General features: G+C 35.6%; 1 protein-coding gene across 1 annotated transcript; it reads right to left on the minus strand.

Annotated features, from left to right (window-relative positions):
- Nucleotides 1-532: 532 nt before the first annotated feature.
- LOC141829886 (soluble starch synthase 3, chloroplastic/amyloplastic-like) lies at nucleotides 533-13,201 on the minus strand. The gene is made up of 7 exons (XM_074717366.1): nucleotides 13,167-13,201; nucleotides 12,842-13,073; nucleotides 5,434-5,494; nucleotides 3,921-5,351; nucleotides 2,708-2,922; nucleotides 2,246-2,516; nucleotides 533-741 (listed from the first exon to the last, which is right to left on the minus strand). The coding sequence occupies exons 2-7, from the start codon at nucleotides 12,935-12,937 to the stop codon at nucleotides 533-535; spliced, it is 2,283 nt and encodes a 760-aa protein (XP_074573467.1). The 5' UTR covers nucleotides 12,938-13,073; nucleotides 13,167-13,201.
- Between the last annotated feature and the right edge of the window lie 591 nt (nucleotides 13,202-13,792).

Raw genomic sequence — 13,792 nt, forward strand, 5'->3', positions numbered from 1 at the left:
ATCTCTTCTTGAAGTTGGATTACTTGGGATTTTGCTAGTTGCACGGGAATTGTTTTTCCAATAAATTATAATTGCTGAGATATGTTATGGACATGAAGCTTACCCAAATCAATCATTCACCAACTTTGCTTTCTTTAAAAGCAAAGAACATAGGTACGAAATAATTTGATTCCAAGTAGGCAGCAAAAGGAGCTAAAAACTCAACCCCTTCCACTCAGATTTCCTTTCTTGTGAACCCCCTTCCTTCCAAGTAGACAGGTCATTAATATGAAAGCAAACCAAACCTTAGGCACTATGAGATGTTGGAACATGTTTGTATGGTGGTATTAATAGTTAATAGGTTAATTTTCTCATCTAAGTGAGTCCTAACAAAACACACTTAAGCAAATTAACAGTAAGTTCTGAGCATAACAATGTTTTGTAACAGCATGCCAATATAGAATTAGTTAGAATTTATCTGATTGAACTAGTTTCCCTGATTGATTTTCTTGTTCTCGTATTTAGCTTCCCTAACTATATTCAAAACCTAGATTTAAGTCAACAAGCATTCACCAAGTGACTTTACCTTCGCAATAGGTGCCATTTCAACAGCAATATGGACAATATGCATAGGTGGTTCCTTTGCAATGCTTCCAGTGACAGGGATATGATAATCCATCTGGTTTCTATTATCATAGAGTCCACCGTCTTCCTTCTCCGAGAAAACAAAATCCATCATATATGCATCAATTGGGACCTTAACTGCAATAATAAACAATGAAAATTTAAATTTCAGACGCTGTCAGCCATCAAACTTTAACATAAACACTACTACAAGTCTACATAAATTAATGTACCATCATCATAGTAATCAAGAAGTGAAGCACTTTAATGACAGAATATTCACATTTTTGCATACAAATGTGACTTGGTACTTGAAAGGACTTGCAACTATAGGCTCTTTAATATACACAATCAATAGCCAGCCTAAGATAGACTAGGACAAGACCAAACAAAGAAACATGGGCCAATGTAAACCAGATTGAATCCGCCAGCATATTAACATTCCATGAGATAAACAGTGTAGCTATCGACTGGATACAATGAAATTAGGATGATTAATAGATTATGGGTCTACTCTAATGCCCAAATTAATCACCTGGTTAGACTCAAATAAGACTCCCTATCAATTACTCTTGTGGTTGGCTAGAATCCAACTTGGCTGCTTTGATGAATAAGCACAATATGGGTCATAAGATAGAGATATAGAGGTTGATGCAAATTGAGTTGGCTACTGGTGCAATCCCTCAATTAACATAAAAGAAATTAAAATATTTTATGATATTAGAGTGCAAAGTTGAGGGGCATACATGGCTCTGTACTACAGCTTGTAACATATAGATAAGAAAATGCGGGTAATAAGCATCACAAGGCCAATGTATAATGTCACACTGAATTGTTTGTCATTTGCATGGACTGACTGTGTTCATACAAGAGAACATCCACATTACATACCCAACTTGTGTTCTCTGCCTCAATCTGCATCAGGTTCAGATCGAGACAATCCCATTTATTATTTTTTTATGGCATGGTTGTGATATGCTGATCCTTGATGAGGAAATTATTTTATCCCTCATGATCAGACTCTTCTGAGTGGGCAAACTTAGTATCCATCGTTTCAAACAAGCTACTTGTGGTATCTACTTGAACATGCTTATATGAGATTTGGTCATGTTTGTTTCTGTATGCCTTGTATAAGAGGGAACACCTAGGGTAGTGTGTACTCATGCTCAAAGTAAAGTGTGCTAATCCTAAAATTTCCTATAGAATGATAGCATCACATCAATATTTTAACCGAACCAATAAAAAGGACAGCCGATGTACAAAGCTTCCACCAATACGAAATTCAGGAGAAGGGTCGCAAACCAATCAATAAAGACATTGATTTTATCAATAAAGATCTAATTAATAAGCAAATAATGCAAAAAAGATTGAAAAAAAAATGAATCGAACTAAACTTCATTCAACAAGCTGAGAAAAGAATTTTATTCAACATAGATAAGAACGCATCAGAGATAAAATAGCATGATGTCATAATTCTTGTGTTAGCAGAAAGATGTATACTAAAGCAAACATCAAATACTAGCAATTTTGAAGAAACATTGAGAAAGAATCCTTTAAGAGTATAGTATATTGACATCAAGGAATTAAAGATAGTCAAAAATAAAGGGATATTTAAGAAATTCTTTGAATGGAGAAATCTAACCAGTTGCTTTAAGGTGTGAACCATTCTCAGCCAGAACCATTTTTTGAGGTGGTAGAGGACCATTAGGGTGACTCCAACGATTGAATGAACATCTAAACCAAACTTCAGGTTTGCCATTTAGAATAGTATTAGATGGATTATAAAAAATAGTGACCATGTTTCCAGCTCGCACGTCAATTGGTTCAGTGTACACTATATGCTTTTGAGACAACAAAAACATTTTCATTGTCCTTTCCTTTGTTTCAGCCTTCATACGTTCAGTTTTCTCAATCTGTAAAAATAAACATTATTCAAATTAAGCTAGGTCTTATTTTTATGCTGTCCAAGGATATTAACATTAAAAGGAACTGAAGACAACAAAGTTTCTTCGTTCACTCAGATATCAAATATAATTATTTACAGTAACCATTTCTCATCTTCTTGCTAAACACATATATTAGCAATACTAAAATGATACCTAACCTTTTTACGAAGAGCCTCTTCCCTAGCTCTTCTGTCTTCTTGAAGCTTTCTGAAGATTCGGTGCTCTTCTTCAACCCAAAAAAGTTCTTCAGGAATGCTCTTTGGCACAGTAGCGTGAAAGTCCTTCAAGTTGTTGTTGTCATAACCAACTGCCTTTCCGGGTGGTCCATCAGCAAAAACCCAATCCAGAACCAGTGCTCGACCAGGCACAACAACTGTGAAAAAAAATAATCAATAAGAATAATGGCATATGCAGTATTTTAATGTTCTACTAAGCAACAAGGAAAAATGGCTAAAAGTTTCAGCAAAAACTAAATCAATTTTTATCAGATATCAATTGGCTCTTATTGCTTATAGTCATCAACAACATATGAATTGCCAAGTAACCAAACAAACCACCAACCCTCCAAAATGAAGACAGCTAAGCATATACTAGATTGTGTCAACATCACAAGAGTTATTCTACTAACTGGGAACAATTTAAGATATTATATGTATGAGAGAAATAACTTATTTTTAGAACATAAATTCTTACAGAGATTCCAAATCTTGACCAATTTAAAATAAATTCCTTTTTAACCTTTAATCCAAATAAGGATTGAAAGAAGCTTTTGGAATTGCTCAAAATCACTACTTTTGTTTTTTTTTTTTTAAAAAAAAATAAGTCTCAAAACACTGCTGATGACAGAATTTTCCATGATAAAAGACAGAGATGTTCAAAAATGATAGACATCCATGAACAATGTACGTGCAAAGATAACAACAACTCAGCACTATCTTCAAAAACAAACTGTGATTAAGATGTGCAAACAATTTGTATTAGAGTGACTGGACTAGGCATCTGTTGTAGCTTAAAGATCTGAAAAACAATGTTCACTTCACATGAAGTTATTGGTCATTCTTGCACTATGTCATGCAAAATGGAAGCTGAAATAAATTGACATTGTATAAAGAATTAGGGAGAATGCCACAGGTAGCAACAAATGAACTCCATGATTGCAATATATGGGCTAACATGCAAACATATTAAAAGCCTAACCAGATTATTTGGAAAAGGATAACTGGGGTTCTTCTAACAAGGTTCATCAAATTAAAATGTGGAATCATGCTTATTTGGAAAAGGAAATTGTGTGTAGTTGCATAGTTAAAGAGAGTGCAAGAAGACCAAATATCCAGGTCATAAAAGAATGCTTAAAGTGACTATGTATTATACCATCAGCACGCCACCAATCACCATCAACTTTCTCAGAACGGAAAAGTTTCTCGACAATAGACAGTCCTTCACTCCAGTTGTTGTGACCTCCATGAATCCAAATCTCTGAAGCATGAGCAAGTGGGCGCGAACTTCTGTTATAATAAAGTTTAATCTTGTCACCTCCTTCAAATAAAGTAGGCTCCATTTGCCATACATCATGAGCTGATTCTGAAGCCAATCTCATCACATGATGCAAACCCTGCCTCCTTTTTTCGACTTGTGCCTTTGCTTGTACTCTTTCAGCTTCAATTGCAGCTTTCTCTGCTTCTCTCCGGCGTTGCTCTTCTGCCAACCTTCTCTTTTCATTTTCTTCAGAAGCAAGTCTTTCAAGCTCCTTCTTCTTTTCTTCAAGCAAGAATTCTTCAAATTTAGTTTCATCCATAACACCTTTCACAGATACAGAGAAATCTTTATAATCATTATTCTCATATACGTTGGCACCATTGAAAAACACAAAATCCACTCTATAAGCCTCCTTAGGCACACAGAGTTCACAGGACCACCAATCTCCTTTAAGATTGGTTTTCTCCATTTTCTCTGTAAAAAATTTCCATCTCCAACCATTGTAAGCGCCCATGATCAAAACATCAGGTTCAGTTGCCAATGCAGATAAACTTCGGTTCAAGAAAATTTTGATAGCTTGGTCTGGAATCACCACTTCTGGAATAACAAATATTTTATTACCTCTTGAAAAATTTTCATCAGCAAGATTCTCCAATCGTTTTCTTTGTTCCTGTGCATCAATCTCTTCTCTCTCTTTGAGTAATGAGTCTTCAGTATCAATCATTGTGTTCTTTGCATTTAGAACATCAGCTGATTCATCAATGTCATCTTTATCCAGATTATTTTCAGTCGTACCTGGATTTTCCTCTTGTTCACCAACTATTGATGTCTTTTCTGCTATTGTCGTTCTGCCTATTTGATCATTACCAAAGGCCACTTGCCTTCCCACTTCATTGAACAGGTCAGTCTCTGCCTCATTTTCTATAATTTTGTCACTATGATCAACTTTTACAAGCTGAGATCTCAGATCGTGTCCATATTCTTCATTCCCAGTCCCCATTTCTTTAATATCGTATTCAGTGTCAACAGTAGCAGCAAAAGGCATGCTATCAGCTTCAGCCGTTTGTGATTCCGTAGTAATTATTTTATTAGTTAATCTGCTTCTCGAAACTGCATCTTTGCCTGAGCTTGAAGTTTCCAATGCTTCTTTTTCTTTGGTGTCATTTTGATCTTTCTTTTCAGTGCTTGTTCCAACTTTTTCTTTGGTGTCATTTTGATCTTTCTTTTCAGTGCCTGTTCCAACCAGTGGTCTAGGAGCAAAGCCCCTTGGAGTAGAAGTCTTTGTCTTTGGAATCAAGCTCTTTTTTTGGCGCCTCTTCAAATAGTCTGCAATGCAAATCAAAACCTGAAGAATGTAACCTGATTGTGGATAAAGTATTTGATTTCAAACAACATATGAATTGTTTACCTGAACTTGCCTGGATGCAAGGTACAAATTTGATTCTAACTTCTTGATACCTTAGTGATGACTGTGGAAAGTAGTTGAAACGAAAGAAGAAACATGAGATTTTTTTTTTGCAGTATTAGGATTTTAGTAAATCATATGTAATCCTCATAGTAAACAAATATTGTGCAGCAACTTCTACTCTAGAGGAAAAAAGAAAAGTCAGTATCTTCTATTGGATATTATCTCTATGTAGTATTAAGAATCAAACCCGTTATGTGATCTAATTAATATAGAGGGTTTGAATTATTGAATTTGGGGGTTTACATGGGTAGAACCCCTTAACCTGCACTGTTATCATTAATGGGCCAATAACGGATAGGTTTATATATTAGGGTATGGTCCTCATTGGATTAGATATTTTAGCAGATCTCTATGCTCCCCATCAATGAAGAGATTACAGTGTCGTCAATCTAATTCCTTCAGAAGACCAATCCCCTTTGCTTTTCTCCACAAGATCAGATTTGTGAACAACGCTCATAAAGACAATGGCTATTCCGCTACATTCAGGTCCATCGTCTTATCTTCTGTATTTCATTTTTACCGTATAAAACGATATAACTAGATTCTTGTGCTAGGTTTGTTATTCTTATGCTTTAGAATTCATGCGGTTAGGAAAATATAATTTCCGACAAGGGGTATCAGAGTCAAAGTTGTTTCATCGATTTTATGGCATTAAGGTTTAGGTTTTTCATCGATTTTCGGTGTTTTATGTTAGATTTTGATTTACTAGCATAAAATTATGTTTGATTGTTGAAATTCCATAAAAGAAAACTTAGGATAAGCGTCATTTATCGAGTTTTTCATGATTTTTTGCAAAGAATAAGAAGAACAGTGATAATCGTCATTGTTTTTGTGATAACCGTCGTGTTTGATCTGTTATTAGCGAATAGGGTTTGGTGCGCCACAATCGTATTGAAAAACAAGGTCAGGCCGTGTGACGTACTAGTGCAAACCACTAGCGCGCCACGACCGTGTTGAAAAATACGGCCAGGTCATGTAGCTTGCTGGAGGACACACAAGGCCGAACACGACCATGTTGCCCAACACGGCAAGATCGTGTGGCGTTCTGGTCGGGCCGCATTCTGGCCTGGCCGAAGACGACCTTGTGGCATTCTAGCCAGACCAAACATGACCGTGTTGGACAACACGGCCAGGCCATGTGTGGCCAATTTCGTCCACCTACAATGCCGACCCTAGCTATGTCAAGTGACACAATCAAACCGTGTTAGGTCCTGAAAACCTTGTTATCGCTCCACTGCATGGCTTTCCACTTGGGAGTATTTGAGAACCACTGGCGATAGTGGATTATTTTTATTCGATCAAGTCTCTTAGAATTTTCTTGAGTTTATTTACACACATGTTACTAAATTAAACTAATGTGTCGGCCCAAAAGAATGTATCTTAGGTAGATTTAGTGCATTTTGTGTCAATAAACGTATATTTAAGCTTAAAGTAATTGACCCAAAAGAAAATTACTTTTAGACCAGATATATGTTCAAGAGTGGCTCACAATTGAGGAACAAATTTCTTATTCGGATCATGCACTTCATATGTCGGCTGAAAGGAAAGCATATTACGTGGTTGATTAAGGTTATTATAAACTATAGACTCATATAGCTCATATAAAATGTCGATTATGCGCATAATGTATCGGCCCAAAGGAAAACACATTATGTAGTCAACTAAGATTTGAACTATAATAGAGAGTACCGTATCAAATTACATTTTAGTCCAAAGATTAAAATGTAATATTGTATTTGATATCTCATAAAGAGTTCATTCACATGCATGTTTCATTACATAAATTTCTTAAATATATATTTATGTCTATGTTCTTAGTTTTAATCATGAGCTTATGGTATTTTCTCTTTTTCAATTCTAGTGCAATCAATAACTGCTAATATTAATATCTCCATACTTACTAGATCAAACTTTATCCAATGGAAAGAATACGTTATCGTAGTCTTAGGTTGCATTGACTTAAACTATGCACTGAGGCACGATCGCCCCGCACCCATAACCAAGGCTAGCATTGTAAAGCAGAGAGTTGAATTTAACAAGTGAAAGCGATCAAATTCCATGAGTCTAAAATCATAAAGCTCTTAATTCTGGAACCATTAAATGACTCAATAACTGAAGAGGAGGATGCAAAAACTTTCCTAAAGCAATTGGCAGACTGATTCATGTCAAACGAAAAGGTCGAAACTACCACATTTCTCTCGAAGTTAGTATCCATGCAGTATAATGGAAAGGATAACATATGGGAGTCATTATGATGATGTCGAATCTCGCCACAAGACTAAAAACACTGAAACTCAAAATAACCAAGAATATGTTAGTACACTTTATCTTGATGTCTTTGCCTGCACAATTTACTCCTTTTAAGATATCTTATAATACTCAAAAGGAGCAATGGATATTAAATAAGCTTATAGCTCAGTATGTGCAAGAGGAGGAAAGACTGAGACGTGAGACATCCGAAAGTGCTCACTTCTCATCTGCTTTTTAAGGTTCGAGCATGAAGTGAAAAAGGACTAATACTAAAGGCAAAGGTAAACACATTACAGATTCTGGAGTTCATGGTCATAAAGAGCAAACGAAACAAGATAAGGAATCTCCTTGTTTCTTCTGCAAGTATAAGAATCATATGAAGAAAAATTACCCTAAATACGCTAACTTACGTGCTAAGAAAGATAAACTTCTTAATTTTGTCAGTTCGGAAGTTAACTTAGCAATTGTGCTTAATAATACTTGGTGGATAGATACTGATGCTACTACTCATATAAGTGTCACTATGCAGGATTGTCTCAAGAGCCGACTGTCGCTTGATGGTGAAAAATACATCTATACAGGGAATGACAAGAAAGTTAAAGTAGAGTCCATAGGTGTTTTTAGACTTTATTTAGGAACTAATGTCTTTTTGGATTTTGATAATACACATTGTACTATCTTTTAGATAGAATTTAATTGTATTTCTTATTTGGATAAATCTGGTTATTCTTGTTCATTTGAAAATTAAATTTTTAGTATTTTTCTAAATTCAGTGTTGGTTGACAGTGGTTCCTTGATTGATAAGTTATATAAATTAAATACCTTAACACCTACTATTGACAACAAAATTATACATAGTATAGATACGAAACACAATTTGACTGACGAGAATTCTTCTATGTTGTAACATAGACGTTTAAAACATATATACAAATAAAGCCTAAAAAGGTTAATGTCACATGGAATTATTGATTTCTTTGACATGTCAGACTTTGATGCCTGCATAGAGTGTGTTAAGGGGAAGACGACCAACAAAAGGAATAAGGATGCAAGTCAATGTAGTGACGTCTTGGAACTAATATATATGGGCATTTGTGGATTTTTCCCTAAGGCATCTTGAAATGAACACATATATTTCATTAGTTTCATAAATGATTATTCTCGATACGGCTATTCATACCTTATTCATGAGAAATTGTAATCCTTGGATATGTTCAAGATTTTCAAAACAGAAATTGAAAATCAAGTAGCTAGAAACCTAAGACCATTAGATCTGATCATGGTGGTGGTAAATACTACAGTCAGCATGACAAATCAGGTGAACAACATCCTGAACCTTTTGTGAATTATCTTACAAAGTGTGAGATAGTTCCTCAATAGTAATGTCTGGTACTCCCAATCAGAATGGTGTAGCTAAGTAACGAAATTGAACTATAAAAAATATAGCAAAAAGTATGATGGTTTTTTCTTCTCTACCAGAGTCTTTATGGGGTGAGACAGCTAAGACTGCAGTTTACCTACTTCATAGAGTTCCCAGTAAGATAGTGGCCAAAACTCCATATGAGATGTAGAAGCGTAGGAAACCTGGCATTAGGCATTTACACGTCTCGAATTGTCCAGCTCCGGCTAGGCCTTATAGGCCTAATGAAATTAAACTAAATTCAAGAACTGTGAGCTGTCATTTTATAGGATACCCTGATAAATTTTATAACCCCTCAAATAGGTCTTTTTTTTAGACCCGAAATGTCAATTTATTGAGAGCAATGGAAGCATTATGATTAGGGAAGTATCTTTTAAGGAAAGCGTTGGCAATCCTATTGAGGTCGCTACTAGTGCAATGAGTAGTGGTATGGTATTCATACCCTACATTATGGATATTGCACGTCCAATCGGAGTAATGGAACATGATATTCCCATATCATCTCCAATGCAATTAGAAGAATCTTCTATTCAAGTTGATATATTGCCTCATATTGATGAGCAAGTACCTCAACCACCTCAATCACAAATGTCTTTAAGGCGATCCACAAGGGAACGAAGATCCATGGTTGCCCGTGATTATGTTTATCTCCAATAGCATGATTTTGACATAGGGTTGGAAAGTAATCTCACATCTTTCCAAGAAGTCAAACAATGTTCTAATCCCGAGAGATAGATCGAAGCTATGAAGGATAAGTTAAAATCTATAACAGGCAATGACATTTGAGAACTTGTCGAATTGCCTAAAGGTACGAATCTCGTTGGTTGTAAATAGATATTTAAAACTAAATAGGATTTAAAAGGCAATGTCGAGAAGTATAAAGCTTGTCTTATTGCCAAGGGATTCACTCAAAAGGAGAACATTGATTACAAAGAAAATTTCTCCTCTATGTCGACGAAACACTCCCTTAGCATAATCATGACACTTGTAGCTCATTTTGATTTAGAGCTACATTAGATGGATGCAAAAACTGCATTCCTCAATGGTGATATTAAGGAGGCTATATGCATAATGTAACTAGAGAACTTTGAGTTTGAGAACTTGAAGTGCATAGTATGTAGATTAAAGTTCATTTATGATTTAAAACAAATGTTTTGTCAATAGTACCGAAAATTTGATGAAGTGGTTATTTCATTTGGTTTTAAGGAGAACCCTGTTGATCAATACATAATGTCAAGTTCAATAGGAACAAGTTTATTATACTTGTCTTGTATGTGAATAACATATTGCTGGTAAGCAATAATAAAGGTTTGTTGCAAGAAATCAAGTCATTTTATCAGGCAATTTTGAAATAAAAGATCTTGGTGAAACATCTTTTGTTTTAAACCTACAGATATATCGTGATCGTTCAAGAAGTATTCTTGGACTTTCACAAAAAGCCTATCTTAAAAAGATGCTTATACGGTATAACATGCAAAACTGTGCACCTGTTGGCACACTCATGTTTAGAGATGACAGATTCAGTTTACAGCAATATTCACAGCTTGAACTTAAAATAAAAGAGATGCAACAATTTTCTTGTGTCAGCTGTGGTCTCATGAATGCACAGGTGTGTTCGCGTCCGGACACTACGTACATAGTGGGGATGTTAGACAGGTATCTAAATAACCCAAGACCGGTGCACTAGAAAGTGGTGAAGAGAATGATGCGGTATTTGCAGAAAACAAAGAAACATATGCTCACATATCGAAGGTCTGATCACCTGTAGGTGATTAGATATTTAGACTCCGATTTTTCTAGATGCTTAGATAGTAAAAGATCCACTTCTGACTATATTTTCATGCTTGCTGAAGAGATTATATAGTAGAAAAGCGTTAAGACGCTAGTAGTCACTTCAACTATAAAGACAGAGTTGATAGCTTACTATGAAACATCCAATCATGGGATTTAACTACAAAACTTCATCACAACATTGCAAATCATTGATAGGATTGATAGACCCTTAAGGATCAACTATGATAATAAAGTCGCAAAACTTTATACCAAGAACAACCGCAGTTCGTCAAAATCAAAGCACATCAACATCAAATCTCTGGGGATTAAAGAAAGAGTTCAGAATCGTCGGGTGATAATAGAGCACATCAGCATAGATTCCATGTTGACAGTCCGCTCACTAAGGGTTTGGTGCCTAAGATGTTTGATACTCATGTGGTGGATATGAAAGTTCTTATATTAGATGAAGTACTCGTTTAATGAGAGCCTGTATTTATTTAAGTGTTCTGTATTTGTTAATAAACACATGCATTTTGTTTTGTTTTATAGTACGTACTTAAGTTCAAACATTCATGTGTATTTTATTTTAACACTCTGAAATAAAATTATCATGATTTACTAATGTTGATTAGTGAATGATGCTTATAAATATAATTTAGATTTCTTTTGGAATCATGAGATTTAGATCATGATTTACTGTTGTAGTTTAGCATAAAGTGTTTGCAAATATGGTCAGAACCCTTTTGAGTCATTACGACTAGTTAGAAATTGGCATATACAAATCGCATTTCATGTAATTTTCATATTAAACATCTATATCTTGACCTATCATTAATGATATTAGTATTGTGATTAATGTTAGAGCTTGTTACAGTCATATTCTAGTAACTATGACATCATTAGTCCTATACCAATGAAGTTAATGGATTAGATTATTTTTCAAGGGCATTCTATACCCATAAAGTTCGATATTATTGTTGACGTCAACTAAGGTGTACTCATGTGTTATATACAAATCAAATATAGCTCAAGTGGAAAATTATTGGATATTATCTCTATTTAGTTGACTTACATATATTTGTGGCATGCGGATTTATGTCATTAAGAATCAAACCCATTATGTGATCTAATTAATATGGAGGGTTTGAGTTATTGGATATGTGGATTTACATGTGTAAAACCCGTTAACCCGCACCATTATTATTAATGGATTGATAATGAATTGGTTCATATATATATAGGCATGGCCTCGTTGGATTAGGTATTCTAACAGATCTCTACACTCCCCATCAGTGAAGAGATACGATGTCGTCAACTTAATTCCTTCGAAAGATCAGCCCTCTTTGTTTTTCAACGCAGGATCAGATTCGTGAATGACTCTCATAAAGACAATGGTTATTCCATTGCATTCACGTCCATCGTCTTATCTTTTGTATTTCATTTTTGTCGCATAAAACATTGTAACTAGATTCTTGTGCTGGATTTGTTTTCCTGTTTCGAGTTCTTATGCTTTAGAATTCATGCAGTTATGAAAACATAATTTCCAACATCTTCTTCAGGAACTGCAGTCTAGATGTACAACAAAAATAAAATCCAAAATAATCAACTATATAAGAAAAGGCATCAAAATGAATCACGAGACTAAAAAGAAAAAACTTCCAAAAGGAAAGAGCTAATGAATAAAAATAGCAATTTCATCCAGAAATTGGATCAAAATCACTAGAAACCCACCTCACACCAAAGAAGGAATTCTTACAAATACTCAAATCGGGCAACTACTGAAAATAAACAGATCACTCCAACTCAATGAATCAAACCCCCAATGGCAGCTCACCCATGAAAGCAAAACTCATCAAAAAAACCAAGCCACACTACGAACTAAAGGAACGAGAGCTGGAAGCTTACACGGGAGAAGACCCCAAGAAGCGGCTTTACCCTGAACTGGGTGTTCCCCAAGGTCGTCGTTCGACAACAAACCGGCCGCTGCGGTTGTAGAGCCATCGCCACCGTCGCCGCCCCAAGATCGCCCACGCCGCCTCTTTGCAGACTCCAGAACCAAAATGAAGGTAGAACAGTCCCGTCGCAAGGAGCGATAAGGATTTACAGTCACAAAGGCCCGTCGGGGGATCAGCCAAAACTGACGGATTCAAAAATGAAAAATAAAAATAAAAATAAAAGGAGCATGTTTCTGAATTTATTTGGAACGGAGATTTGAGGGCAGAAAATTTACGGTGTTTTTTCGAATTATCGCCGATCTGAAGATGTACGTGGACAGCGTCGGCGAAGCATTTGCAGCCGTGAATAAATGTGCAAGAAAGCCCAGGATAGTATTTAAATTATCAGTTAGACGTGTTCTCTGGGGGAATATTTCAATTCAGGAAATGTGGAAAAGGCAACGTCCCTTTCGGCAAAACTAAACAGGTGGCGCTGGAATGGGCGGGGACCACGTTAATCACGTGGGAATCCCGTGACATATTTTCATGGATGTGAATTTTTTCCATTTTTGCCGTTACATTTGTAAGTTTACTTTCTCAAACAAAATTCTCAGATGGTGAGTCGACTTCAGCCTCCATTGATGTCTTTGGACGCTTTTAATCATCAAAAAAAGCGTCAAAATTTAATATAATAAGCAGCCCTAATTTGGTCATTTTCAACTAATTTTTTAAAAAAAGCTTTTTGTCCTAGGATGGTGCGCCACCTCTTTTGGTTTCAACCTAATAGAGATCCTTTCATTCCGCACCCGTGCATATCTTCAATTTATGAATCAACATTTGTTAGCGAGGGTTTGACATTACCGGTATGACCTCTCCAATGGTTAAGTCAGCATGAAATTGTAAAAGATAGTGTCTTATCCGG

The sequence above is a fragment of the Curcuma longa genome, chromosome 5 (genome assembly GCF_044706935.1).
Source record: "Curcuma longa cultivar G26 ecotype Majalengka, Jawa Barat chromosome 5, ITB_CL_G26_1.1, whole genome shotgun sequence".
Lineage (NCBI taxonomy): Eukaryota > Viridiplantae > Streptophyta > Magnoliopsida > Zingiberales > Zingiberaceae > Curcuma > Curcuma longa.